This window comes from Monocercomonoides exilis, assembly GCF_001643675.1.
Source record: "Monocercomonoides exilis strain PA203 chromosome Unknown scaffold51-639645, whole genome shotgun sequence".
NCBI classification, from domain to species: domain Eukaryota; phylum Preaxostyla; order Oxymonadida; family Polymastigidae; genus Monocercomonoides; species Monocercomonoides exilis.
Genome location: NW_027150596.1, coordinates 177,557 through 205,021, shown reverse-complemented (window position 1 = coordinate 205,021; position 27,465 = coordinate 177,557). Strand labels below are relative to the sequence as shown.

Below are 27,465 nucleotides of genomic sequence, written 5' to 3'. Positions count from 1 at the left end.
TTATGTAATAACCATGTGAACTTAATTTCATTCACATTCGAAAACTGTTCATGCACCATTATTTTCACTTATATTCAAATTGATCAAAAGAAATTTTTTTTCGGAAAAAATTCGTCTCTCCCCATAATGAAAAAAGTGAATATAAAAAAAATAAATAATCTCATTGTTAACACTGAGGCAGAACGAGAATGCTGACAAAATTGTGGATGTTTGCGTTATACGCATTCTGTCATTATATGAATCTGGTTACAACAAAAGAAGACTCAAAGTTGATTAGAGAAAACATGAAAGACGAAGAAATGATTAATGTGGATAGAAATATGCTTCAGATAAACAAAAATCCTTCAAAAGATGAATTTATTAATTATGAAGAAGATGGAGGAAGATCGATTGAAAATAAAATGAGAAGTGAAATTGAAGGAAGAGGTTTTATCATAGATGAAGAAAATAACAGAAAAGAATTTAGAAGAGAAATTGGAATTTTGAAGAATGCAAATATTTACCAATTCAGTGAAATTGAGGGTTGCTTGAAGTGTTTCAATTCATCAGTCATGGAAATGGGCTTGGTTGTGAGAGAAAAAGGAACAAAAAGGATTCTCATTGCGAAAAAAGAAAGCATAGTTTCAATGAGAGAGTGCATTCTTTTTGTAGGGCAACATTTATCTCCGATTGAACTGGAAGGCAGTTTTGGTTCATTTGTGAATATATCTGTTCAGCTAAATGTTGAAATTTTGAATGTATTTCCTCCACTTTTCTCTTCAAAAGCACAAAAAGGAGAAATCTCTGAGAAATGTTTTGTTTCTGTTTGTTCATCTCATTTCTCTTCTTTTTGTATGTCGTCAGTCCCATTCCTCTCGTCATCTTCCATTTCACTTATTTCACTCTCTCACCTGACATTTTTCAACATATCAACAGCAAATGATGCGTGCTCATCTCCAACCGCTTCCTTTTCCCAAACATCATGTTTGATGAGCAGCTGCTCATTCTCATCAGTTTGCGATGTGTATGATGGAGGGATTGTTCCTTCTCTCAACAGTCCCTCATCCACTTTGACCATTTCAAACACTTCCTTTGTTGGATGTTGTCGGACAAGGAATGTTGAATGCAATGGAACTTCAGAAGTCCCGCTACAACCAGGGAGGCAGAGTACAACGGAAAATAGAGCAAATTCATTTATTTGGTGTGAGTGGAATGGATCGAAAGCAACAGTGAATAAAGATTTTTATACTGATGATGATTCTAACGGTGGGGCAATTCGCATGTTCAATTTGGAGAGCGGAACGCTGTCAGTTTCTCATTGTTCATTCAATGATTGTTATGCTTATTATGCTGGAGGCGGGATCATGTGCTATGGAATCAAGTGTGCTTCAATTGAAAACTGTTATTTTAATACTTGCACAGCGCAAAATCGCTATGGAGGAGGGATGTTTGCTTATTCGATTTCATTGCAAACTCGGATTAGCTGTTGTGAATTCCAGAACTGTGAAGCATATGGCTACGGAGGAGGATTGTATGTTGAAAATATTAACGCATTAGGAACAGGATGCATTGAGGTGGAAAATGGAGAAGGAGGAAATGCATGTTTATTTGACTGTAATTTTTCTTTATGCTCTCTCACTAACTTAGGTGGTGGGGGGATGTATTGTGTTGCAGTTCCCAATGAATTTAAGATGAGAAACATTCAGTTCATTTCATGTTCGGCAAATTCTGCTGGAGGAGGATTTTATTTTAATCCAAATCAAATAGCAACACCTGAAGATGGAATTTATTGCTATTTTCTTTTCTTTCATGAATGCAAGTGTTATTATTCTACACCATATGGACACGACATGATTTTTTATGATGAAAGAAACAAGTTTTTGAATTATGGAAATCCATTGTTTGAAAGCTATACAACAAATACTAATGAATACAGATTTTGTTTTTCTTATAATTTATATTTCGCAAACGAATGGTCTCGTCAATACGCTGAAAAGAGGTGGTGGCTGAAGGACAAGACGATTTATGTTTCTGTTGGTGGAAATGATAACTTTGATCCGTGTGGGGCAAATACAACATTTCCTTGTCTGACGGTGAAGAAGGCGTTGGAGATGTGCAAGGTGCAGATTAGCTTGACAGTTACGCTGATGGAAGGGAATCACACAAGTGAGACAGCAACAATTGATATTGGAGAAAAGAAGATTTCAGTCATTGGGACAGGCAAAGAGAAGAGTTCGATTGGAACAGGTGCACTTTCATCAACTGGAGCGCTGTTCAGTGTATCAACAGGTCATCTTGGAATGAATCATTTGAAAGTTGATTGCAACTCAAATGTTAGCCCTTCGCCGAGTGTGGTTGTGGTGTCTGATGGAGGTGGGTTTCTTTCATTGGAGGATATTGTGATCACCACGAGTAAAACAGGAGACTACGTGATGTCGTCGTCAGTGTTTGTGGTGTTACTATCGCAGCTGTCGGTGGTTGATGTGGAGATCAAAGATATGAATGTTTTAAAACCATTGTTCTCTGAACAAAATCTTCCAACTTTTTCATCCCCCTCATCTGTACTGTATCTGACAGCCACAGCACCTGGAGACAGCGTGATGGCGAATGTGAAGGTGACGAATGTGAATCTGACGACTGGAGATGGAGTGGTTGTGGCAAAGAGTGTGAAGGAAGGGGAGACATTTGTTGTTCAGAATGTGACAATCGAAGATTGTGAGTGCGAGGATGGCAGTGGTGGTGGGATCAAGGTTGATTTATTGTATTCAACAAGCAAGTTGCGGGTTGGGACTTCATCAGCCCCGGCAACTGAAGCAACAAAATTCAACAGATGCAATTGCAGTGAAAATGGTGGCGGGATAATGCTGCATCTGGAAGATGGCATACACGACTTCTCAATTTTGTCTGTGGACTTTTCAGGCTGCACTGCTTCATTGGGAGGAAATTATGTGTTTGTCAATGGGAGCGATTCTGCGAGCTGGGCAATAACCACAACCAATTTAAATGTCCAGCATGACAATTCCAAATACAATGAGCTGGTGGGATATGATCGGAGTGACACAACAATGGGGCTGTTCCCGCTGAATGTGTTTCTGGACAGATATCCGGATGAAGCACATGTTGGGAAGATGAAGGATGGGCTGGGTGGATACGACTCGTGGTTCTGTGGGTTTGACTATTATCCGTGTGCCACCATCACCCATGCAGCGCAGGTGAGATATCCAGACACAAACAAGAAGATCGAATTGGATTCAGAATTTGAGCTTGCTGAAGTGGTTGGAATGGCAGATGGCCATGAATGGGAGATTTCATGTGCGACAAAAGGGATGGAGGTGGGAGTGAAAGCACCAGAGAATTTTGAGTCATCTTGTCTGGTTGAGGTGTTGAGTAAATGTTCAATGAGAAACATCAAATTCTGTATTCCATCTGCTATGTCTGGTGCATCATCATCATCTCTGATCACATCCAACTCCACACTCCTCACACTCGCTGACTGTTCTGTTGTTTGTACCTCTGAGAACCCCATTGGATATTGTTTTGTGAATGTGATTGGGGGAAAAGTGAAAGTGGAGGAATTGGTGATCGCAGAAACATTAACATTTGGAGAACATTCAGTGATTGAGTTTGGTGAAGGGGTGGAATCAATTGTGTTTTGTGGATGTGAGGTGAACAATATTGAGAAGAGAAGTGGAGATGGAGGATGGGTGAGTGGAGTTGTTGGAGCAGAGAGAGATGAGGGGAAGAATGGGATAATTGTGATTGAGTCATGTGTTGTGAAAGGGTGCAGCTGTCATGGAAGAGGAGGAGGGATGTGTGTTCGAGTGAAAGGAGAAGGGAGTGTTGTTGTGAATGAGAGTTGTGTGATTGATGGATGTGAGGCAATTAGTTCAGAGGGAAGTAAAGGAAGAGGAGGAGGGATGATGATTGTGATGGGAAGCACGCTGAGCAGACTGAAAATTGAACATTGCGTTCACTTTTCAGTTGACGTTGCAAACAGAGCCAAATATGGGAAGGATATGTTCATTTGTTGTAGCTCCGGGATATTACTTGAGTCGAAGGTGAATGCAAGCTCATTTGAGTTTTTTGATTCAAATGTGATTCCATCAGATATTCTAAAGTTATGCGGTAGTGAGGATGGGAAAGAAGAGGAGGTGATTCCGCTATTTGTGTACTTATGTTCAATTGGTACAAAGTTGTGTGTTGATGGGAGCGGAGAGAGGGCATTGGATCACAGTCATTGTGGGTTTGAGGAGTTTGGGTGCTTGACGATTGACTATTGTGTTGAGAAGAGAGCGAGCAGCAATGTGAATGAAATCGAAGTTATCTCAGAATCATGGATAAAGAATGAAATGAAAGTTGCGTCATTTGCGGCGAGTGTTTCAGGGAAAGAAGAGGGGATAAGGGTGACTGTGAGGGATGAAGGATCGACAGCTCAAAATAACCTTATTGAGTGCACAAAATCATTTGAAATGAGATATTTGTCATTTGTGTTGAATGAAGAGATGAATGGGAAGAGAAATGCATTCATCCACCTTTCCTACTCCTCTTCCTCGTCGTCATCAACCATCGCAATCGCCAGCTGTTCAGTCTCATTTGGAAATGATGAATTGATTGGATACAATGTGATATGTGTTGAGGGAGGAGGGTTGGCTATGAATGGATTTGTGATGGAAGGGGGAGTGAGAATGAGTGGGAAATCGCCAATTGTTATTTCAAATGGAGTTGAATTGGAGATGAATAACAGCCGAATGAGCGGAATGGAAGTTGTTGGTGGGAATGGAGGAGGAGGATGTTTGAATGTGGAGATGGAAATTAATGGAATTGTTAATATTGAAAAATTCAATTTGTCATCAGTGTGTTCAGGAGGGAGTGGGATGAAAGGAGGAGGGATGATGATATCAGTGGGGAAGGGAGGGAGTTTGGAAATGAAAGGAGTGAAATATTCTGGGTGTGAAGTGCCAAGAGGGGATGTTGAGAATGGAGGAAGAGGAATGGGAGGAGGGATGTTTGTTGAAATTCCCAGTCAAAAAGGAACATTTGTGTTGGAAGGAATGATATTTGAGGGATGCAATGCCTGGAAAGGGAAGAATGCATTTGTTTCAGGATGGGATCTGAGCGAGGTTGTGAACAAAGAGAACTTCAAATGGGAGATGAGTTCAGAGGAGTTGAGATCGTTTGATGAGTTGTGTGGATGGGAGAGGAAGATGACTGGAGAGGAGGAATATGTGATTCCATTGGTTGTGTATTTGTGGAGGAACTGGAGTGGGGATGGGTTTGTTTCTCGAGAGAAAGGAGGAGACTTCAGTGGGTGTGGATATTCGGAAGCACCATGTTCATCGATTGATCACTTGATATCACTTCTATATCCAACATTTGGAGAAGGGGAAACACATATTGCGATTGTGGGATCAGGGTTGCTGAGCCATTCAATTTCATTTTCTTCTTCATCATCATCAATATCAGAGTCACCAAAAGTGGTGATTGAAGGGACAAAGAAAGGGACAGGAGTGACGATAAGTGATGAAGATGAGAATGATTTGTCTGATGATGGTTCAATGATCTCCTCGAATGTGAGTTTGTCGTTTGTGAATGTGTCATTCACCAAGCCAGCCATCACAACCCATCATGCAGTATTCATTGAATCCTCTGGAGCAAACACGTTATTGTCGGTTTCTGATTGTTCATTTGGCTCATTGACCGGGCTGACAGAGACAGCTGGATATTGTCTGATGAAAGTGAATGGAGGGAGTGCTGTGATTGAGAGGAGTTCGTTGAGTTTGATTTCAGAGTTGAAAGGGTTGATTGCTTTCAGCCCAAGTGCATCTGAGGTGACTGTTCAGAATGTGAACATTTCATTTGCTGGTGTGATAGAAAGGAGTCTGATTTCGATGATAGACGAGAATCAAATGAACGGAGACGAGAATACTGGTTCAAATGGCAACAGACCAGTTTTGAGGGTTGTTGGGTGTTCATTAGCCAATATCACAAACGAAGGGATTAGAGCGAGTGTTGTTGATGTGGGATCATTTGAGAATGGAGTGGAGTGTATGATGGATGAGTGCTCAATGTCGAGTTGCAAGAGTGGCTTAAGCACAGAAGGAGGGGGAATGAGAGTGGTGCTGAAGAGTGGAGAGTCAGTGTTGAAAGTGAATGGGAGTTCGTTTTCGATATGCAAGTGCTCGAATGAGACAGGGTGTGGAGGAGGGCTGTTTATTGATGGATCCGACGCAAATGCGAATTATGGAAATGAGAGTCAGATTCCGCCTCTGAATTTCAAGATTGTGAACATCCTGTTTGTGATGAATGAGGCACATGTGGGGAAAGACATATTTGTCAGATGCCACTCGATTGAGCACCAGATCAACGAAACACTGTTTGCGTTGAACTACAACCAGGAATCGCTGAACTCAAACAACTCCATCTGCGGGAGAGATGCTTCGAGCGAGGGAGGTGTTGATCTGATTCCGCTGATCACATTCTATTATTCGGCACAGGTGTTTGTGAGTGGGAGAGGGAGTGATGACAGAAGATGCGGAGCGCAGACAAATCCATGTCTCAGCATCAACTGTGGGGTTGAGCACATCGAGGAAGGGGTGATGAATGCAATTCTGATTGATGGAGAAGGGTTTGTGAGGAAGGAGTGTGTGATTGGGGATCTGGTTGTGAATTCACTCAAAAAGGGAAAGGCGATTGTGAAGATGAACTCCAAGATTGAGAAATCATTTGAGAAGGATTGTGTCATGGAGCTTGTGAACGAATGTTCTGTGGAAAGATGCTCATTCCAGTTTGAAGATGGATTTGAGACGACTCACGGCTGCATCATGAAAGTGAAGAATGGTTCAATGGAGATACAGAAATGTGAATTCTTTTCTTCATTATCAGCAACAGCTGTTGAGTTGCAGTTGAACAGTTCGGTTGTGAGCGTGGAAAGTGGAGAGCTGAAGATATCGGAAACAACATTCAGGGATATTCATTCAAAATTACCAGTTATTTCATTTTGTGAAGAATCGGATGTGACAATTGTTGAAACAAGAATATTGAATATCAAATGTGAGGGAGATGTTGTGAGTGTTGGAAGGAAAGCGAAAGTGGAGGTGAAAGAGATGGAGGTTGAGAATGTGACTCTGCTGATGAATGGGTGTGTAATTGGGATGGATGAAGCTGAGCAAGAGGTGAGTGTGCTGAACAGCTCGTTTGGAAGATGTGTGAATTCAGTTGATAAGGGAAGCATGATGCAGATAAGACATTCCAAGGAAGTAAAGGTTGAGATATGTGTGTTTGATGGAGAAACAGAAGATGAAATAGTCAATGAAGGGATTGAAAGAATGAAAGAAGAGGGATTGTGCAAGTGGAATGGGTCATTGGTTGATATTGAGAACAGCAATGTAGAGATGAGGGAAACAACGATTATGAAGAGCAAGGGTGGAGGATTGTATGTGAGTGGAGGGAGTGTGAAGATTGAAAAAGGAGAATTTGAGAACAACAACCCATCTATTGAGGGATATCCATCAGCTCGAAGGAATGTGATCTGCACAGGGAGCAGCGAGCTGAATGTTGTGAGCGTGAAAGGGGGAGATGGAATGTTTCCAAATACTTCATTGTGGATCTTGAATGATGGATGTGAGCTGAGTGGAATTACCAGCGAGAGAGCATCAGCACTCTTTATCCCAGTGTTGCATGAAGTGAAGAGCTCACCAACATCCTCGTGTGCAACAAATCTGACTCTGTCTGGGGAGCTTCTTCTTCCTTGCAATCTGACCTTGAAATTGTGCTTCACAAGCGGAGACGAGGAATTCATTGAACTCCATGAGATCAACAAAGATGGACATTTGTCAGAAAATGAAATTCAAACAGTCGCAATATCTTTACAATTGGAGAATGTGAGAGAAGAGACTGAAGTTAGTTTATGCCTTCTGTTTGGGAATGCCGATTCTCCTTCATCAACCCAGTCATTCATTCTGAAGAATAGAAGTGAAACAAAGGCAAAAGGAGACGAAAGGATTGTCGAGAGAGTGAAAGAAGGAAAATTCTCTTGGATGTTGATAGTTTGTATTGCAGTTGTTTTCATTCTATTAATTGCGTTGATAATGTTCATTGTTCGATGGAAGAAGGTGAAGAATGAGGCAGAAGATCTGAGAGAGATTGTGAATGATAATATCAGAAAAGATCCGAAGGCGTTTGAGATGGTGACGATGGAGATGTCACCTGAAGAGCAGTGGAGGAGAGCAGAGAGGGAGGCAGAGAAGAAAAATGAAGAGAGGTTCAAGAAGAGGGTGTATGAGAAAAGCTTGGGACATTCAGAGTCATCAGAACACCTTCTTTCAGAGAGTGGATCGACAGAATATATTTTGGGGAAAGATTCAGACAAGATTCCCGAATGGGCATTGGAAAAGGTTGAGGAAGAAGAGATAAGGAAGAGATCGCCTTCACCATCAATTTCTTCAACATGTTCAACTGATTCAGATTCAACATTTGTTCGAGGGGAGGATCTATGTCCCACCACTTCATCAATGTCGAACTTGGTGGATGCAATGGCCTGTTCATCGCCTCATGAGAAGCTGATTGTGGACTTGAGGGATTCACTGTTCATGTTGTTGCATGGACGGAATGAGAAGAAAGAGATGGCCATTGGCACGCTTCAGGAGAGAGAGCAGACAGCTGCTCAGATCCTGTTCTGGGTGGCTAATCTCGCTCTTCACTCATTTGATGAAATGGAAAACAAGCTTCAGTCATTGTCCAGTCTGAGTCCTCACATTGTGCTGTTCTCAGAACACATGGTGATCTGCATTGTGATGCACTCTGACTTCCTTTCTTCTGATGATTGTTCAGATTCCTCATCAATCTCTTCCTTGAGTGTTGTCTCTTCATCATCCAATATTTCAGTGATGAGCGAGAGATTCACCGACTCTCCACCTCCTTCATCTGCCTTTGAAGACAATGATGATATAAGAAAAGAGTGTCTGAGATGGAAGGCACCAGAACTGCTGATGAACAAGAAGATGGGAGCAACAAAGGAATCTGTTGCCTTTTCGATTGGGATGATGCTGTGGGAGTGCTTGACCTTGGAGATTCCGTTTAGGGAATATGAGAGCGAGGTGGCAGGGCAGAAGATTGTGAATAGTGAAAGACCGAATTTTGAAAGAATAAGTACTTCCTCATTGCAAAATGTTGCCAAGTGCTGCTTGTCTGGATGTGCCTCACAAAGGCCCACTTTGGTTTTGCTGAAGCGTGAGCTTATCCAACGCTTCCCTCCAGGTGCTGCAGTACTGACAATGACAGATGCTGTCGAATGCTACAGCGGTTGCTGTAGAGAAAGCGAACGCCCTAGAGATTCAGAAAGCAGAAACGATCAGGAAAATATGAGTTTTTTATGAAAACGTTTAATAATCATTTTGTTTTCACGATCATCCATATCCCATTGCATTTGTGAAGAAGGATTGCGATACCAATATTCCTGTCTTTGTCTTTCAATCTGTTCGCTTGCGCTCTTCAAACGGATGCTCAACTGCACAGATATTAAGGTGATTGCCTCATTGAAGCAGCGGACATTTGTCAGCACTTGATCATTTGAAGGAAATAAATGAATATTCTTTGATTTCGCAAATAAATGATGGCTTTTCGTTGTAATTGTGAAATTGTTTGCTCCTTTTGGAGATTCATACAATAAAACAAGTTCGACAGGTATTTCGAATTCAATGAATATGGATTAAAAACTGTTTTCTTTTCTTAATTATCATTTTTGTGCGATAGTTTATTGAATATTTGAGTTGTCAGTATGCTCCATCATTTTCATATGATTTGTTATGAACGTGATAGTGGCTCTGCTGTTTAAGGTGAATAATTGCTTGAAAATAAATGCCATCTGAAGATTTTTATAACTCGTTGTTGCATTTTTGTATATTTTTGAAATCCAAGAAATCTGTAGGTAATAATATATTTAGAATTATTTGTAAGAAGCTTATTCAACAAATAACGAAAAAACCTTTTATTTCCACCATAATCTTCATTGGAATGCAAATGACGCGAACTCACTAAAGAACAATTAAATCTCTTTTTTTGAGGATGCAATTCATTAAGATCTTATAAGTTTAACTTGAATGGTTTTTTTTTTTCATGTCGTAAAACACGCTGCAAGCAAATTAATGGTGAATTTTATCAGAAAATATTGATCAAATGAAAACGAATTTATGATGGGAGAGTTTTCTTTTTTTCTAAATTCATCTTCATTCCGAATTGTCATAATAATATAAGTAAATCACTCAAAAATGAAAAAAAAATTTTTTTGGCATATTAGAAATGCATATATTCATAGTTATTCACAAAGCACGAAGAATTATTTATTTCTTAAATATTCTTGTGTGCTAAATGCTACAAGAATATAAAAATCTCAAGAGGAAATGCGAGTGAAAAAAGATTGAATAAAACAAAAGTTAAAAGAATAAGAAAACATATATTTTCAAGTTTTATTCTATGAAGTCGCAAATGGTAAAGAAGCTGTGTAAGAGGGAGCAGAAGGTTGTGATCTTATTTGACGAACTGCTTCGTTAATGAGCTGTGTTGTTGAATGAACAGAAGGAAATTCGGATGAAGTCGATGGCTGAGATGATGCCAGCAGCATCTTTGGAGGAGAAAATTGTTGGATGGATTGGGCCAAAGGAGAAACTGCTGGAACGCTAATTGGAGAAGAAGATGAAGCAGTGTCAGTTATTTGTTGATTTCTATAGACAGATGGCTGAGTTGAACCTTGAGACTGGGACTGAGGCTGAGGCTGAGGCTGAGGCTGAGGCTGAGGCTGACTCGGAGGATTGGTGATGTTATGAGAAAGGAATACATCATTTGGTGAGGTTGATAACCGTGTTGGCTGCTTAACAAAAATGAGCGATGATTTGTTGGCATCTGGAGATGAAACTGATTTTGCCACAACAGATGGCAGAGAAGGGTTGTGGAAGGAGCTGCTGCTTCTTTTGGATTGTGTGGACAAATTGGAATTCTTTGGCATGTCAGGTATGCTGCTCATGCGATGATATCCAGACTGAGATTGGTATGAAGAGGAAGGCCTGGATATTCGAGGTTGTGTGGCTTGACTGTATGAATTCTTCGATGGAGTTGCTTGTCTGTCATTTTGCTGATCGAAGTGATCACTAAATATTGATTGCAAAGAAATAGGAGAGGACGATGTCTGCTGATGATATCTGTTGTATTTTTGCTTTCGAAAATTCTTATTTTCGACATAATTTTTGGTATTGGCAACGATCAAAGAATGAGAGGATGATGCTGCACTTTGTGGTGAAAACCGAGAAGTTCCACGATAAGAAGAAGGAGAAGATGATTGTGAAGAAAGTGCTGTTGGACTATGAGAAATGCTATTTGATCTGTCACTCATCAACACATTGCGAGCAGGAGAAGTTTGCATTTGAGCATCTGCAGGTCCAGCTGTTTTTTGCATTTCCATTCCAAGTGAAGTTGATGAGCTGCTGATGCTTCTCTGGCTCAATGAAGAAGAAATTGTTGAGATTGAATTGAATGGCTGTGTCTGATTCTGTGTGACTTGACTTAGAAACTGTTGCTGTTGCAAGGAAGAAGAATCTTGAGAAAAACCCTCCTTTCGATGGGCAGACTGTTCTTTGTGAAAATTAGAAAGGAAAGCGGACAGGATCGAATTCGTCTGTTGCATCATTTGCTGAGTTGGAAGAGATGAGTGAAGTGTGAGTGTCTCAAGAGACGACGAAAGTGAAGGCAAATTTTGTTGTTCCTTTTCATTGTCTGCCCCTTCAAAAGCAATCGGTCTTGCACGACGAGCAATTTCAGTCTGCTCTTTTCCATGTGATTGTCTTTCTCTCTCTTCACAATTTGCATCCAGATTTTTCGCAACATTTGTATCCTTCTTCGAAGTCTGTGCATTTGTCTTGCTTTTCTCTTGATCTTCGACTGAAAAGACTTTTGATGTGTTATCATTAACATCACATTGCTCCAAAGATTTCCTTTCTCTTTCTTCTCTTTCTTTTTCTCTTTCTCCTTCTCTTTCTCTTCTTCTCTCTCATCTGCATCATAATGAGATATTTTCTCCTTCAAATTCTCTATCATAGTTGAATACATTTGCTCTATTTCTTCAAGTGATTTCAGCATTTGAAGTATTTCTTCTTTTTTCTCGACAACTTCTTTCTGCTTTGAAATAAGCTCATCCAATCGCTTTCTTTCTTTTTCGATTTCAGCTCTTTTTTCTTCTTCCTCCTTTTTCTTTGCTTCTTCTGCTTTTTTCTTAACCTCTTCTTCTTCCTTTTTCTTCTGCTTTTCTCTTTTTCTTCTTATCCCATCTCTTTCAATTTGCCCATCCGTTTTGCAATCTGCTCCACGTCTTTGCTGCTCAGCAGGGCGTCTGCCACAACCAGAGTGTTCGCACAGGACAGATTGTAATCAGCACTGAAGCACTGAAGAGGCATCAGCAGCACAGACGGCGGTGGAACAGAAGAGAAATACGACACCTCTTTCATTCTGCCCTGCCCATTCGCCTTCTTCCAAAGAGCAAAGGTGGATGTTGATGCGAATGAAGAGTTCGATGAAAAGATGTTGCGGATCAAAACGAGCGGAGAGATGAAACTGGAAACAACAATCGCTTTTTCTTTTGGTGGAAGATTTCGGAGAATGTCGAGTATGAACAGAAGTTGAGAGGAAAGAAAAGAGAATGATATGTTGAATTGGGTATTTGCATAAGTCTTCAGTCGAAGTGGTCTGAATGAAAAAGATGGAAGTTCAGATGAAATGGCAAAGATTTGTTCTTCCTCTTTTTTGACACCTATCTCTTTTTTTGGAGATTGAGGCAGTGTTGAGGAAGACGAATTGGAACCTTCAGTTTCATTTGGAGAAGAAGATGATTGTGAAATGGCAGTTGTTTGAGTCAGTTGGGCATTCGATGATGTGATATCGCCAGTTGTTGAGTCATCTCTCTGAAGTGCTCTTGCATTTATTATCATGTCCAGAATCTTCCTTCTTCTTTCTATTTTCATTCTTTCCAGATGCTTCAGCAAAGTTGATGCATTTGCTCTGTCATACGAAAAATGCACTGAATTACGGAAGCTTCGATAGTGATGAATAGTGAAGCGATCAACAGAAGGAGAAGCGTGACTTCTGCAGGACAATGGAAGGTGTGTGTGTGTGTGTGTGTGTGTGTGTGTGTGTGTGTGTGTGTGTGTGTGTGTGTGTGTGTGTGTGTGTGTGTGTGTGTGTGTGTGTGTGTGTGTGTGTGTGCGTATGGAGTGGATGATGAGAAAGAAGAGGAAGAAGAGGAAGTCGATGAAGATGAAGATAAAGGCTGATCCACCTGTTGCAGTTGTTAGCAGATAAAACAAAGTCGCATTGTTGCCATCTCCAGCAACAACTGTAGAAAAATAGCCCACCCTTAATTTGTAACCAAACAGAGCCTCAAAAAAATACAGAACTTTGCCAGGAGAAGTCGAAGCACCGTTGATGGAGATGAGCAGAAGATAATTCCCAACTCAAATTGCTGAATACTGCCCATGGAAACGAAACGCCAAGCTTTCGACTCGCCCTTGTAGCAGCTCGGTGAAGGTTAAAGAACGGAAACAGCTGCAGGATGCTTCACTTGTCTTGCCATTCTTGCAGGAACACAAGCCGAGACTGATGCTTTTGTCACAAATCATTCTTTTTCCTTTCAGTACGAATTTTTGGAAAGGCTTGCTTCTCAGCGCATATTCCACAAAACACACATGCATCTTTCCAACGGCAACAACAGCTGTTTCACTCCCATTGATATCCCTGACCTCCATTCTGATTGCTTTGCATTGTTTTCTAAGTTTTTGTTCGCAATAAATATCCTTCCCTTGATATTGCCAGCCACTTTCCTTGCCCCAAAAAGCTTCTATATTGTCTCATGTTCCTTTGTTCTATACATTTTTGTGCAGACATTATTTTCTTCACAGAATTCCTTCTTATTATCTTCATTCAATAAAATAACAATTGAATTTGTTTTTACATCTTCCATCAATTAAAAATCATGTATCTTGCGTAACTTCATTTATTTCCCAATGCCTATATAATAATCTGCTCCGTTCTCATCGTATTGCTCTACAAAGCGGAGATTGGCCATTTCAACAATAACTCACATTCCTGAACTTTGGAAAAAATACAGATGGAAACATCTTCACAATCAATAGAACAATATAAATTACATACATTATGTCTTTTTGTGTTATTGATGAAATTGGTGTATTTCCCTTGGCCATCCAATTTCCAATAATCATCAGACAGAATTCCAAAAATATTGCATTGCCATCATTGTGAACTTTCAAAACAGGAAATAAAATTTATAGTTCAACGGGTAATGTTAACTCATTGAACTTTCAATCAGTGCATGAATATTCCAGTTTAAAGAAATTAAACGATCATTGCAACCATAACAACAAACAGAAAAGATAAAGCATTCTTTTTCTTTTAAATTACAAGTAGAAAATGTCAACGCTTGATGGAACGGTTTGAATGCATATTTTTCTATGATCTTTATGAGTTTTTTATTTTTCATCTATGCCTTCTATCCAAACATATTCAACTTCAATGTGAATGTTAATAATTTTTTGTTTTTTGATAAAATATTCTTATAAAAATGCAGGCAATAAGCGTTACTGAAAGATTTACAGGTTTGCATTCATGTTGATTTGAATTCTTTTTGATTGGATTTCTTTCTTTTCTTATCTTTTTTTTTGAAGAATTGTTTTCTGAGCTGGAAGATTGTGATGAAGATGAACAGAGAAAGAAAATTGAAGAAATGGTTGAAGTGATCGAAGATATGAATAGAAGTGAGTTTGAATACGTTTTCACAACAGAACTGTTCGATAAAATCTACAAAATGATTAAAGAAAAAAAAGTTCCTTTGGGGAATGCACTTTTATTTTTGAAGCATGTTGGATTTCATGAAGAATTGAAATATTTGAAGGTTACGAGTATCATTCATTCGTTGCTGACGAAGATGCTTGTGAAGATGATCATTTTTGAAGAGCAGAAGGAAGAAGAAAAGAATGAAAAGCTCATGATTGATCTTTGTGAATGCTACATTTCAATGTGCTTCTTTTCGCCTGAACTGTTAACAATTTGTGTACCTTGTCTTATAAAATCTGCGTTGTGCGAAGGGGTAAACGAGGAAAAGCATAAAGAAGTGGAAATGACTTTGCTGGCTTTGAGTAATATTAGATGGAATGGGGTATGAACATATCTGTATCATTTTTGGCATTGTTGATTTTCTTCTTCTTTTTTTTATTAGAAAATAGAAAAAGAACTGTATTTGAATGAAATCAAAGAGATTATCCAATATCATCAGGAGATTCGGAATCTTTCACGACTCGCGTATCAGTCTGTTTGGGAGTTTTTGACAAATCGATTATTCTTCAACCAATGTTTGAAAAAAGTTGTTGAGGATGATCTTCATTTTGTGGAAGAAGCAACAAGAGAGTTGGAGGAACTGAGAATTCTTATTGATTGGAAGAGGAAAGAAAAGAAGAAAGGTGAAAAAGAAACGAAAGAAGTGTTCACTTTGAAGAGATGGCTCCGAACATTGGATTCTTGCATTAATTTTCACAAATTTCTGGAGATGAAAAATGTTGGGTTGGATCGTTGCATTATTGAGTTATGCAGAGCATCTAGAGAATATGAAAGTGAAATATCAAGATCTTGTCTTTCGTTACTACAGAAATCTGCGGAGCTTGGAGCTGTTGGAACTGATGCATTATTAAAGGCAGGAGTTACAAATCTAATTTCAGATGAACTTCAGCGGTCAACTTTGGTAGACATTATGAAACGCAATTACTTAGAATTGCTTTCAACAATTCGGAGAAGATTGAAAATTAATTTTGATTTTGAAGACAATGAAGCGAAAAGAAAGGAAATAAACATGGTGCTTTATGAAAAATTGGAAGAAAATGGATTTGAGGATTTAATCACAAGCTTTTATAAAACAATTTCTATTTTAGAAAGAGCTTATTTTTTTACTGACTTTTCATATGAATTGACTGATTGTTTCGTGATTGTTTGAAGAAATGCGATGTGCAATATTTCGAAACTTAGAAATATTTTTCTATCTTTCTATCTTTTTTCTTTTTTGTTAAACTGTTCAACAAATTTTAGGGAATATTTTATTTTATTAGTCAAATAGTTTTTTATGGATTATCTGTAATTTGAATTATGAAAATGTTAATGTTTGAGAACATGAGTTTATTTCATTTTGTAACTCAAAAGTTATGTTCTTTTATTTTTATATATTTATATTTACATTTTATTTATTTTAAATTTTTAAATTTTTTCTTTTGTCTTTTGTTTTATTTTTTCCAAGATTTACCGAGATTTAAAAATATATTCAGAAATATTGAAAAAAAGAGATTCAAAAGCATATGTGCGAATATCTCATATTTTTTGCAAAGAGAGCATATCCGAATAAAATGTCAATTTTTTTTGTTTCTGAAAAGAAAGAGGATGCAGACAAATAACGAATTCCAATAATTAAGAATATCGGTAATTGAGAAAGAAAAGTGAAAAGTTTTAAAACAAAAAAATAAAAAACAAACAATAACATCGTTTAATTATTTCTTTGCAAACAGTTATTCATTTGAAAGTTAAAATGAAATAGAAGCATTTATCTTTTATAATCCAATAAAACTATATTGTTTTTCACTTCGGCTTTTCTGCATTGAGACAAATACAAGAATTTCTGGAAAAAATATTCAATCAAAAGAGCGATGAGTTTCAGCACAATAAATAAGTTAATCTGTGACTTTTTCTTTTATTGCTTCAAGCTCGCAAACAAATGCAAAAGTCAAAATTATTTCTCAAGAAGAAATCCAATTTATCTTTTTCAGATAAAAAACTCTATGCTTATAATATATCTAAAAAATCAAAAAATAATCTTGAAATTGAAAAAAGCAAAGACAACAAATCCATTCAACGCACAAAAATGTTCATTACAAAACGACAATCTTATCCAGCTCATTCAAATGTGCCATTCAATTTCAATTATTCAAAGAAGAAATATAATGTTCTTAATATTAATACCAATCCAAGAAATAGGAGAAGCTTAATCAAAAGAGTTTGAGAAAAATAATGAAAATCTTTTCTAAAGAAGCGAAGAAGAAAACAGCAAAAGAATTAAACCTAAAACGATGCTGATCTTATATGGAATATTCACGTGAAATGATCCTCCAACGTCTCCACGAGTTTCAACAGTTGCAGGGAAGAAAAGAGCAGTCAAGTGATCTTTCGTTGAAAGTTTGGATAAAATTGCAACGCGATATGTGTCTCTGATTGCACGAGGAACAGAGTTTGAAGTTGCTTCAAAATGATCAGAAAGACTTGCAGTGCTGGCATCTGCGTAATAATCAACTGTGCTATCAGAAGAATGCTTCAGCTTATCTTGATCTTTTACAAGCCAATACTCAATTTCACTTGAGTGCTTTGAATTCGAAGGCGATACACCCCATCCAAGCACAGTGACCGAGCGGGTGATCTTTTCGTTTGCGTCCTTTGAGTTTGGAGTGAATGCATTTGCATTTTCTGCTGTATTATCATTCTCTCCGAGAACAGACATTTCGTAATTCCATCCTGCGATTAAAGTGTCGATTTTGTTTTGCTCAGCAGTGAATGTGATATCACATGGGCCATGTTTCATAATATATCCCTTCAGCTCCTCTGTAGATACATCCACAACTTTCACAAATGCCAATTGATCTCCATTTTGCACAACCAAAGAGCTGTTAACGGCATTTGCCTCAAAAGCATCTGATATGCTTGAGCAGATGCCTGAGTTATTCGATGCATCTTTTTCGCTCAAACACGAATTCTTATCATGTGTTCCTAAATTGTTTTTTCTGGAGGCTGTGTCTGATGTGCAGCGAATTGGGCATTTCTCGACAATTCGTAGAGAGCTATCGAGGCAATCAATCCCAACAAAGCCGTGCTTCACTACAGACGAAAGAGCTGTGAGCCCAATGCCCTTGCACGACGAGGAGGGCTCTCTGCTTTCTCCTCTTTTGTTGAACAACTCTGGCAGACAAGAAAGAGAATAATGAAGAGAAATTGATTGGTTGGCTCTGAAATGCGCAAAGAGTGAGAAGGATATCGCATCGGCAGCTGATCTCAATTGGGACGTGGACACTTTGTCGCAGGAAGAATCAAGTGTTGTGAAAAGACGGAAATGTGGGTGGAAGAAGAGCTCATATTCTGATATCACAGAATTGTTCACTGGAAATGCAGAATCTCCTTGACGATTCCAAAGAAGAGGCTTTGACCGAGAAGAAAAGATGTTGCGTTGATGCAATCTGTTTAATGAAGTTGTGGATTCAAAAGCAGAATCAATAGAAGAAGAAGAAGAAGAAGAAGAAGAAGAAGAAAAAGAAGAGGAAGAAGAAGAAAAAGAAGAAGAAGAAGAAGAAGAAGAAGAAGAAGAGGAAGAAGAAGAAGAAGAGGAAGAGGAAGGAGAAGAAGAAGGAGAAGAAGAAGAAGAAGAAAGAGAAGAAGAAGAAAGAGAAGAAGAAGAATTAAAAATAGAAGAAGAAGAAGAAGAAGAAGAAGAAAAAGAAGAAGAAGAAGAAGAAAAAGAAGAAGAAGAAGATGAAGAAGAAGAAGAAGAAGAAGAAGAAGAAGAAGAAGAAGAAGAAGAAGAAGAAGAAGAAGAAGAAGAAGAAGAAAAAGAAGAAGAAGAAGAAGAAGAAGAAGAAGAAGAAGATGATGATGATGAAATGAATGATAATGCAGGAGTACTCGATATAGCTGAAACAGAAGAAGATGAAGATGAAGATAGATGAAGAATGAATTGGCAATGCCCGTATCTCTGTCAAGCAGTCTTTTCGACTTTCAATCAATTTCCTCCAATCTTCTTCTTCTTCTTCTTCTTCTTCTTCTTCTTCTTCTTCTTCTTCTTCTTCTTCTTCTTCTTCTGGTTCCTTTATTTTTCTGACTTGACAAATACAATTTTCAAAAAGTTTGTAATAAAAAAGCGCTTTTGATACAAAAGAATACAAAATAATCAGAAATATTCAACGATAAGGCACGATAATATTTTCTGTGAAGAAGTTCCAATCTTTCATGAAAGCAAGTGATCACATCTTCGTATCCTTCTTCCTCCATCTTTTCATGTATCTCTATTGTTGTTGTCTTTCTTTTCGCTTCCTCAGTTTCAATATCCTTTAATTTTAATCGCTGTGAAATATCCAAAAAGCATTTGATGCAGCACTTCAAAAAATTGTCGTCCAATGTTGGTCGCTGAATCTCCTCCAAAACGAGATCAAAAGCTCCGCCTTTCAATACGTCATCAACTTTCACAGCTCTATTTTAAGCTGCTGCTTAAAAAATATAAATGCACCAGTAGCTAATACCTCTATTGTTCTCTTTTGCTGCTCTGAACGTTCTTGAAATTCCGTCGATTATTCCCACAAATTCTTCATTCCACAATTAGCAATTGAGGAAAGAGCACTTCAAAGTTCCGAACCATCCTATCATAGCAAACTCTTCTTTTATCTCTTTTCCTTTTTCCTCTTCTTCTTTCTTCTTCCGATCCACGCTCTTCAACAACTCTCCAGTTCCTTTGTCACCTCTATTACTATATGCAGTCCATTCGCAATAAAAATTTCAGATGAGAAACACTGGCAAAATCTATGCACCAAAAACCCCCAAGCAGACTGACAGACAAGTCGTGTTAGATTCTGATGCTCCTGATGATTCAAGATAATCTCTTTGATTTCATTCAAATACAGATCTTTTCCAATTTTCTAACAATAAAAATACAGAGAAAAGAAAACAATAATATCAAAAATGAAAAAGAAATGCTTATACAAAATAGAGAATGTTACTCAATGCAAGCAACGTCATTTCCACTTCTTTTTGCGTTTCTTTGCTTTCATTTTTGTTTGCAGCCACTTTCAGCAAGCAAGGCACGCAAATTGAATCCACTTCTGATGAATAGGAGTTATTTAACATTAAAAAGCATTCGCAAAGATCAACAAGAAGCTTTTCGTTTTTCTCTTCTTTTTTCTCATTTTCATCATTTATCATCTTCTCAAATCTCTCGAGCAACAAAGATTCATCAAAGCGCGTGTTATATAAATATTTCAACATTTTGCAACATCCTATGGACTTCAACAGCAAAACTGAATTTCCAATTGATATTTTCTCTTCCTCCATCATTTTGTTGATTTTGTTGAATAGCTCTGTCGTTAAAACAGAATTGATTCTTCTCTGTCCATGTCGTCCATTGGTCCAATCATTTCTTCAATCTTCTGCGCTTGATCTTCTTCATCGCAATTTTCCAGCTCAGAAAACAATTCTTCAAAAATAATGTAAGAAAGAAGGAAAGAAACGCCATCATCATGATCCTGAAAACAACTATGATCACAAACCACCAAATGTTTTGCAGGCGTTCATTTCCTGCATTTCGGCAAAGCGATCCATCCAGATAGCATCCGCAATTTATCATTCACATCGATTGTGCACACGTTCAACGTTACAAAATAGATGAAAAATAAATATTCGCAACAGCCACATAAATATCAGTGTCCACACAATCCTTTTGTCCATAAGCATTTCTGGCTTGCAATTCAAGAGATAAATCAACGCTTTGTCTTTTGATAGAAAATGTTATGGCTGCTTGAAATTATGGCGTGCGAAAGGTGGAAATTTCATATCAACAAGATTTGAGAAAAGCCAAATGAAAATACCTCTCAGAATTAGAAGTATTATCTGATGCAGAGATTCAAAAAAAAAAAAAATAACAATGAATTCAAAATAATTAAAATAAAAACATCAAAAGAAGGACGTTTTGTGAGAAGATTTTTATAAAAAAGCATCTATAAAGCAAATACAGCAATTTGTGTGTTGAAAGAAAATATTTCTAATGTTTGCGTTTTTTCCCCATTCTTGTTTATTTTAAGGATGATTCCATCTGTGGACTTCTCAGAGCCTAAGAATTTGATGTACCTCATGAATGGAAAATATATGATATTCTGACTAAATAACGAGTTCTCATGGATTTGAATGGAAATTCGGTAGGGCAAATAGATTGCAAAGGAAATTGGATGTAATTTTCCCCTATGAAATGTTTACAGCTTAGAACAGTGACTGAACGAATTGAACTGAAAACAAAAATTTCTGATATTTTCATTAGGTCCAGTCAATGAAACATTTGAGGATAAAAATGCTGAAGAAAGGAATGGTTGTCAAATCAGATGATAAATCTGTGAGGGATGAAGGAATAATGAATTTTTGTTGAGCGGAAAATAAACATCGATCAGGAAAAAATATATTTAAACTGGATTAAGCAGGATTTCCAAATGAAGGCTGCTATTTTTAAATTAAATTTAATTGTATTTTTTATCATTCAAGCTTCTCAATGTGAGAGGGATTTGAATATTTTGAAGAAGTACTTTGACGAGGAGTTTTTTTTTTTTTTTTTTTTTTTTTTTTTTTTTTTTTTTTTTTTTTTTTTTTTTTTTTTTTTTTTCCGTGGAAAGATGAATATTACTAAAGAAGGGAAGCGAAAATGGAAAATGAGGAAAGGAAGAAAATGAAAAAAGGGATTATCATACAATTCCTGCTTTTTGTTTTTGAGAGTGAGAGTGTTTTGTGAAATGTGTGAAGGAGTTGGAGGTTGCTTTCACCAGAAAAATACTAACGAAAAATAAGAGGAAGTCTGATGAAGGTCAGTTTTGCAAACTTTTCTGTTTGTATTTGTTATCATTTGCCTTTTCAATTCAAAACCTCCAATCAATTTATTATTATTATTATTATTATTATTATTATTATTATTATTATTATTATTATTATTATTATTATTATTATTATTATTATTATTATTATTATTATTATTATTATTATTATTATTATTATTATTATTATTATTATTATTATTATTATTATTATTATTATTATTATTTTAATTATTATCTTCCAAATCGAACGAATTATTCTTCTCCCTTGCTCCTCATTCGTAGCCTAATCAATTATCGACATTTGCTCCTGCTCCTCATCTTTCTCCACACTTCCTTCACTTCCATCCGAAGTTATGTCAAAAGACCCATCTGCTGCTTCTTCTTCTGCTCTCCTGTTCTCCTGTTGGATGCCATCAGATGGAGAAGAACTGCACATTTTAGATTCCACTGAATGCTGCTTGCTTACACCCACCTCAGTCTCTGCCTTCACAAACCTCAGCCGATTCAGCCCAAGCACCTCCACAACCAGCGGAGCCATCGCTTCTCCCAGCTTCCCCTGGTTCTCGTTGATTCTCTCCACAAACTCTCTGTGCACTGTTGGATACCCACCTTTCTCCTCATTCCCATCACCTCCCTATCTCCATCCATCTTCTTCTTTTTCTTCTTCCTCATCATCTTCTTCTTCTTTTCATTATTATTTTTCTTCTTCTTTATTCTATTTCGAAAATGAAGAAAACATTCAACTCAATTTAACTTGCATTCAGCCGCTTTCCGACGATGAATGGAAATGAAGTGAAGAGCAATGAAACTAAAATTTAGTGGAGCTTCACAAAAAGATTTCTGAACAAAAGAGAAAAAAGAAAAGAAAAAAGAAAAAGAAAACACAGATGCAATTGTTTTGAGATGATTTATACAATGAAATTGTTTTGAGAATTGAATGGAGAACTTTTCAAAAGAAGAAGGAAGAATTGTAATTTTCAGTGAAGAGAATGAAGAAAATCATCAATTGAAATTTCTTTTTCGATAAAATGAAAATGAAAAGAGGATGAACTGTTTTATTGCCGATTGGAAAAGTTGACAAACAAGAGAAAGAAATAGAGAGAAAGAATTAAATCGTGATTGACTTGCTTCAGTCAAACACGTTTCGAATTTCATTTCAAAAATTATAACTTCCTCTTCATAGTTTTTAATAACTGATTTATTCATCAATAATGACATTTGTGACTGGATTCTTCAACAAACATTAATCTTTGATGCTTTTGAAATCTTCTCAAGAATTGCCTTTACTTTCCTCTTCTTCTTTAAACTGTTTGAAAATGCATCAAGAAAGAGAAAGAAAAAAACAATTGAGAGAATACAAAAGGTGATGACTGAACAATTGAACAACTGGAAATAAAAGAATTTATTTGATGAAGATGAAAAGCAACAATTCATTCAATAATGATTCTTGATGTTGAAAATGAGAAAAGCATTTTTATTTTTCATTTTTTATTTCATTTTTTTTTTGAAAAAGGAAATAAAAATTAAAATTTATTTTTTTCATTCATTTTTCTCTCCATTTTGTGAAGTGAATAAAAAAGAAAAGGATATAATTTTGGATTTACAAAAAAATAAAATAAAAAATAAAAAATAAAAAATAGAAAATAGAAAATAGAAAATAAAAAATAGAAAATAAAAAATAAAAAATAAAAAATATAATATAAATATAAATATAAATATAAAATATAAAAAAAATTAGAAAATAGAAAAATACGAAAATATAGAAGAACAATTTTTAAATCGTTAATGATTTTCATTTTCTCAAACATTCACAAAATAATCTGCAACATTCAAAGATAATGAATGATCAAGATATCTTTGAAAATCCTTCAAAAATTCATGAAAGCTTGTGATAATATCTTCACATCCTTCTTCCTCCATTCTATCAAATACCTTTCTTTTCAATGCATTTCTTTTCGTTTCATCCATCTCTCCATCCATCTTTTTATTCAATCTTCCTGCAACATTCAAAAAGAAATGCAAACAACTACACATAATAACTTCTTGCAAAGTTGATTGCTTCATTTCCTCCAAAAAGAGACCGAAGGCTCTGCTTTCCAACAAGTCATTATTTTTCACATTTCTCTTTTCTATTGCTCTTTCTAATGAAGAAATGCATCCATAGCTTGTATCTGGGTAATTATCTTTTGCTAGTCGAAAGACCTGAACAATGCTATTGATAAGTCCAACAAGTTCTTCGTTCCACAATGTGTAAAAGCGAAAGAAATAAAAAATTTCATCGATCCATCTGAAGATTATATGCACTTCAATTCTTCCATTTTCTTTTTCCTCCTCTTCTTTTCTTGTCCAATCCACACATTTTGACAGTTCTTCCAATTCTTTTGTTGCCTCTCTCAGAAAATGGAGCTCATTCACCATAACATTTTCCAAGCTTTCATCTCGGTGTAATCGGTTTATCAGAAACCTCCAAGCGGATCGATAGGCAAGTCTCGTCAGATTCTGATGCTCCTGGTGATATTTTATAATTTCTGTTATCTCATCCAAATACAGTTTTTGTTCGACTATCTAATGAAAAAATGATTTTAAAAAAATTACTGCAACATCAAAAATGAAATAGAAATGTTCATACATATCCTGCTGTTATGCAACTCAAAGTTAGCAATGATATTTCCACTTCTTTTTGAGTTTCCTCGTTTTCCTCTTTCTTCGAGGCAGTCTTCAGAAGGAAAGGCACATAAATTGAAGGAAAGTCTGAAGTAATTCCTTCGCCAAGCAAAAAAAAGCATTCGCAAAGATCTACCAAAAGCCTGTCGTTCTCTTCTTCTTTTCTCTCTTCTTCTTTTCTCTCTGCTTCTTCCTTTATCATTTCATGAAATCGATTGCAAAAAAAAGAATCACTAAATTCATAACTATAAAAGCGTTTCAGCTCTTTGCAATGTCCAACGTGCTTCAATAGTAAAAGGGCATTTTTCATCGAAAGCTTCCTTTCTTCAATCATTTTATGAATTTTTTTGAACAGTTCTTTTGTGAAAATTGATCTGAAATCTTTTTCATTCATTTTTTCTACCAATTTGTTTATCTCTTCAATTTTCTGCATTTGTTCATCTTCTCTGCAATGCCCAAGCTCAGAAAGCAATTCTGCGAAGGGTATTCAAAAAAAACAAAAATTTTGTTCAAAATTGTTTAATTTAAACAAAACTTCAAACTTGAAAACTGCTCAGATTTGGTCATGACCTGAACTCTTTTTTGAAATTTATCAGCATTTGACATATTCATTCTGGTTGTTGCAAAAAAATATTCAAAATGATGGGCAAAATATGATTAGAAACAAAATAAAAGATAAATACAAACAACATTGATTATCTTGCAGTCCTAAAATGATCGCTATTCAATCTGTTTTGTTTTGGCTTTATAAAAAGAAGTGAAAAATAAAGCGTAAAGAAGCCGCAAGGATTGGAAGCGTGAGGCCAGAAAAGGAAATTTTTTGTTTCTTTTTGATCATAACCAACAGTTTATTTGAATAATAATACTTTTGAAAGAAAAAAAGAGTTATTAAAAATCATAACATTGGAATTTATTCCATTCAAAATTTCGAAATGTTAAACATTTGAGCTCAAAAAATGAAATCTTGGGATTTTCGCAATAAGTGAAAGATGTTTCTCATTAAAATGCGAAGAAGAGTGAGATAAAAATAAAAAACAGATAATTTTTGAAGGTTCGATATATTTTGTGAATTGTTGCTTTTTTGCACTTTTTTGTCAATGGATCATTTGGGTTATGAAAGATGAAAAGAAATGAAAGCCTGAAAAACAACATGTATCGACAAAAGAACATGAATATGGGGCATAATTTTTTTGATTTAAAAAAAATGACATGTTTTGTTCCAAACTTATTCTGTGCACATATCTCAATGTGCACAATTTAATTATGCAAAAAAATGTTTGAAATGGAATCCATAATTTTTAGCAAAAATAATTTTTTTTTTTGATAAAGTCATGGACAAAACCCGGGAATGTCCAATTAAAAACTCAAAAAAGAAAAAGTGCGTTGAAGAATTTGATATTGAAAAAATCAAACATCTTCCTTTTGTTCTTCAATTGTTCCATGTTTTCTTTTTATGAAATGATAAAATTATTGAATTAATTCAATGAAATGAATGGATCACAAAGCCTTAATGTTTGCTTTTTTTTGCAATATGTCTTCTTTTTCTTCGTCTTCAGAACTTTCAAAGGTTTTGCCACTGTGGAATTTTGAAGATAAAACTCAAAAGTTGAAAAAAAAACTTTCTTCTAACAAAAAAAGAGATTCCACACAAAAGCATCATTTCATCTGGCTTTGTTTCTTTTTCAGTTCTATATCGACATATCTCTTCTTTAAAGCATGGAAGAGATCTCCAACACAATGGAAGACCGAATTTGTTCAACAAAGAAGAACAAGAAGAAATAGAAGACTGTGTCAAATCTCTTTTTCTTTCGACGGAAAAAATTACATTCAAAGACATAAAAAAAATCGTTTGGTTTTTGTTTTGATTTTGAAATAAACTATTTTTGTGTTGCATATTCAGGCTGAACACGTCTTGCAAAGAAAAAACAGAAACAAGGATGACAACAGCGAATTGGCAGAAATTAATGAAAAATGGGCAAGACGGTTCATCAAAAGAAGCAATGCCTTGCAAATGGTAAAACCAAAATCCATTGATGTGAAAAGGTTGCTTGCATCTTCAACGGAAAACATTTCAGCGTGGTTTTCATTGCTGGGGGACACAATAAGAACAAACAAAATTTGCGCCGATCTGATATTAAATATAGACGAAACAGGAGTCAGTTTGTGTTAATCGGATGACAATTACGTAACAAAACAATCAGATCAAGAAGACCCAATGCCACACTCCCAACAACATCAGCCTGACGCAACATTGGTTTTCAAAGTATTTGCAGATGGATCTTCTTTTTATCCAGTGATGATTTGTCCCCAAAAAACTGTTCCAAAAGATCTTGCAGCATTAAAATATCATCGACAAGAAATAGTGGCAAACGGAAGCGGATAGATGACTAAAAATGACTTTGAACAAATCATGATGAAAAACATTTTTCCAATAGTTTACAAAAAAGAATTGAATTGTATGAATCGGAAGCATCTGCGCTTATTATTATGGAGTGGCATTAATTGAGGCTTCGCTGGCCTGTTATCACATGGTGTCGTGAACATTCAATCGTAATTATTATTCTTCCTTCGCACACAACACACTTGAAACAACAGCTTGATCGCAATGTGTTTGCTCAATTCAAAAAAGGACTGTCTGCATCATTTGAGCCTCCAACTGAAAGTGGAATATCATTATATAGAAAAGCTCTTATGTCAAAATTGGTAGATGCTGTGAGTGCTGCGCTTGACCCAAGAACTATTAAAAAAATCGTTCTACGCTTGCGGGATTGAGCCATTTGATCCGTCAGTTGTTTAAGACTGCAGAATCAGTCTTCAACCACAAAAATATCTTCAATTAGTTCATCAACCCGTGCATCAAATGGAGTCTTTAACATGAAAGTTTTAGCAAGTGATGATTTTGTTTAGGAGAACGAACCAAGTGAAGAAGGTTTGAAAATCTTCATCAAATTTGAATGAAATGTTTATCTAATTCATTCTTATTTTATTGTTCCGAGAAAAAGAAAAAAGTCAATCCAGCTCCTTGAAAGACAATCCACAAAAGCAAATGTCAGAGAGGAAAGCAAACGAGGATAAATGCGACGTGAAAACAAAATGCAAGTCATCAGAACAAACTCGTGAAGAA

At 36.3% G+C, this 27,465-nt stretch overlaps 6 protein-coding genes across 6 annotated transcripts; 1 reads left to right on the top strand and 5 right to left on the bottom strand.

Moving 5' to 3' along the window:
* Nucleotides 1-1,317: 1,317 nt before the first annotated feature.
* On the top strand, nucleotides 1,318-9,353 carry MONOS_9110 (uncharacterized protein; the record flags this gene model as incomplete). The annotated part of the gene is made up of 3 exons (XM_067879576.1): nucleotides 1,318-1,510; nucleotides 1,627-6,135; nucleotides 7,141-9,353. 3 exons carry the CDS (start codon nucleotides 1,318-1,320, stop codon nucleotides 9,351-9,353), a joined length of 6,915 nt encoding a protein of 2,304 aa, XP_067720752.1.
* Nucleotides 9,354-10,447: 1,094 nt separating this feature from the next.
* MONOS_9111 (uncharacterized protein) lies at nucleotides 10,448-11,431 on the bottom strand (the record flags this gene model as incomplete). The annotated part of the gene is made up of 1 exon (XM_067879577.1): nucleotides 10,448-11,431. The coding sequence occupies one exon, from the start codon at nucleotides 11,429-11,431 to the stop codon at nucleotides 10,448-10,450; it is 984 nt and encodes a 327-aa protein (XP_067720751.1).
* Nucleotides 11,432-12,284: 853 nt separating this feature from the next.
* Nucleotides 12,285-12,983, bottom strand: MONOS_9112 (uncharacterized protein; the record flags this gene model as incomplete). Its single annotated transcript, XM_067879578.1, has 1 exon — nucleotides 12,285-12,983. The coding sequence occupies one exon, from the start codon at nucleotides 12,981-12,983 to the stop codon at nucleotides 12,285-12,287; it is 699 nt and encodes a 232-aa protein (XP_067720750.1).
* A 4,109-nt stretch (nucleotides 12,984-17,092) lies between these two features.
* MONOS_9113 (uncharacterized protein) lies at nucleotides 17,093-19,101 on the bottom strand (the record flags this gene model as incomplete). The annotated part of the gene is made up of 2 exons (XM_067879579.1): nucleotides 17,093-18,744; nucleotides 19,026-19,101. The coding sequence occupies 2 exons, from the start codon at nucleotides 19,099-19,101 to the stop codon at nucleotides 17,093-17,095; spliced, it is 1,728 nt and encodes a 575-aa protein (XP_067720749.1).
* A 1,083-nt stretch (nucleotides 19,102-20,184) lies between these two features.
* Nucleotides 20,185-20,605, bottom strand: MONOS_18683 (uncharacterized protein). The gene is made up of 3 exons (XM_067871725.1): nucleotides 20,533-20,605; nucleotides 20,370-20,397; nucleotides 20,185-20,296 (listed from the first exon to the last, which is right to left on the bottom strand). Exons 1-3 carry the CDS (start codon nucleotides 20,551-20,553, stop codon nucleotides 20,187-20,189), a joined length of 159 nt encoding a protein of 52 aa, XP_067720748.1. The 5' UTR covers nucleotides 20,554-20,605; the 3' UTR covers nucleotides 20,185-20,186.
* Nucleotides 20,606-21,960: 1,355 nt separating this feature from the next.
* Nucleotides 21,961-22,215, bottom strand: MONOS_14140 (uncharacterized protein; the record flags this gene model as incomplete). Its single annotated transcript, XM_067866919.1, has 1 exon — nucleotides 21,961-22,215. One exon carries the CDS (start codon nucleotides 22,213-22,215, stop codon nucleotides 21,961-21,963), a length of 255 nt encoding a protein of 84 aa, XP_067720747.1.
* Nucleotides 22,216-27,465: the final 5,250 nt, after the last annotated feature.

What these genes read in the sequence shown, in the direction of transcription:
- MONOS_18683 (XM_067871725.1), bottom strand. Translation starts at nt 20,553, where the DNA reads ATGCTTATGGACAAAAGGATT. An exon ending in TGCTTATGGACAAAAGGATT is followed by an intron (nt 20,398 to 20,532) that starts GTGTGGACACTG and finishes GCCGAAATGCAG; the next exon opens with GAAATGAACGCCTGCAAAAC. An exon ending in CGCCTGCAAAACATTTGGTG is followed by an intron (nt 20,297 to 20,369) that starts GTTTGTGATCAT and finishes TTATTTTTGAAG; the next exon opens with AATTGTTTTCTGAGCTGGAA.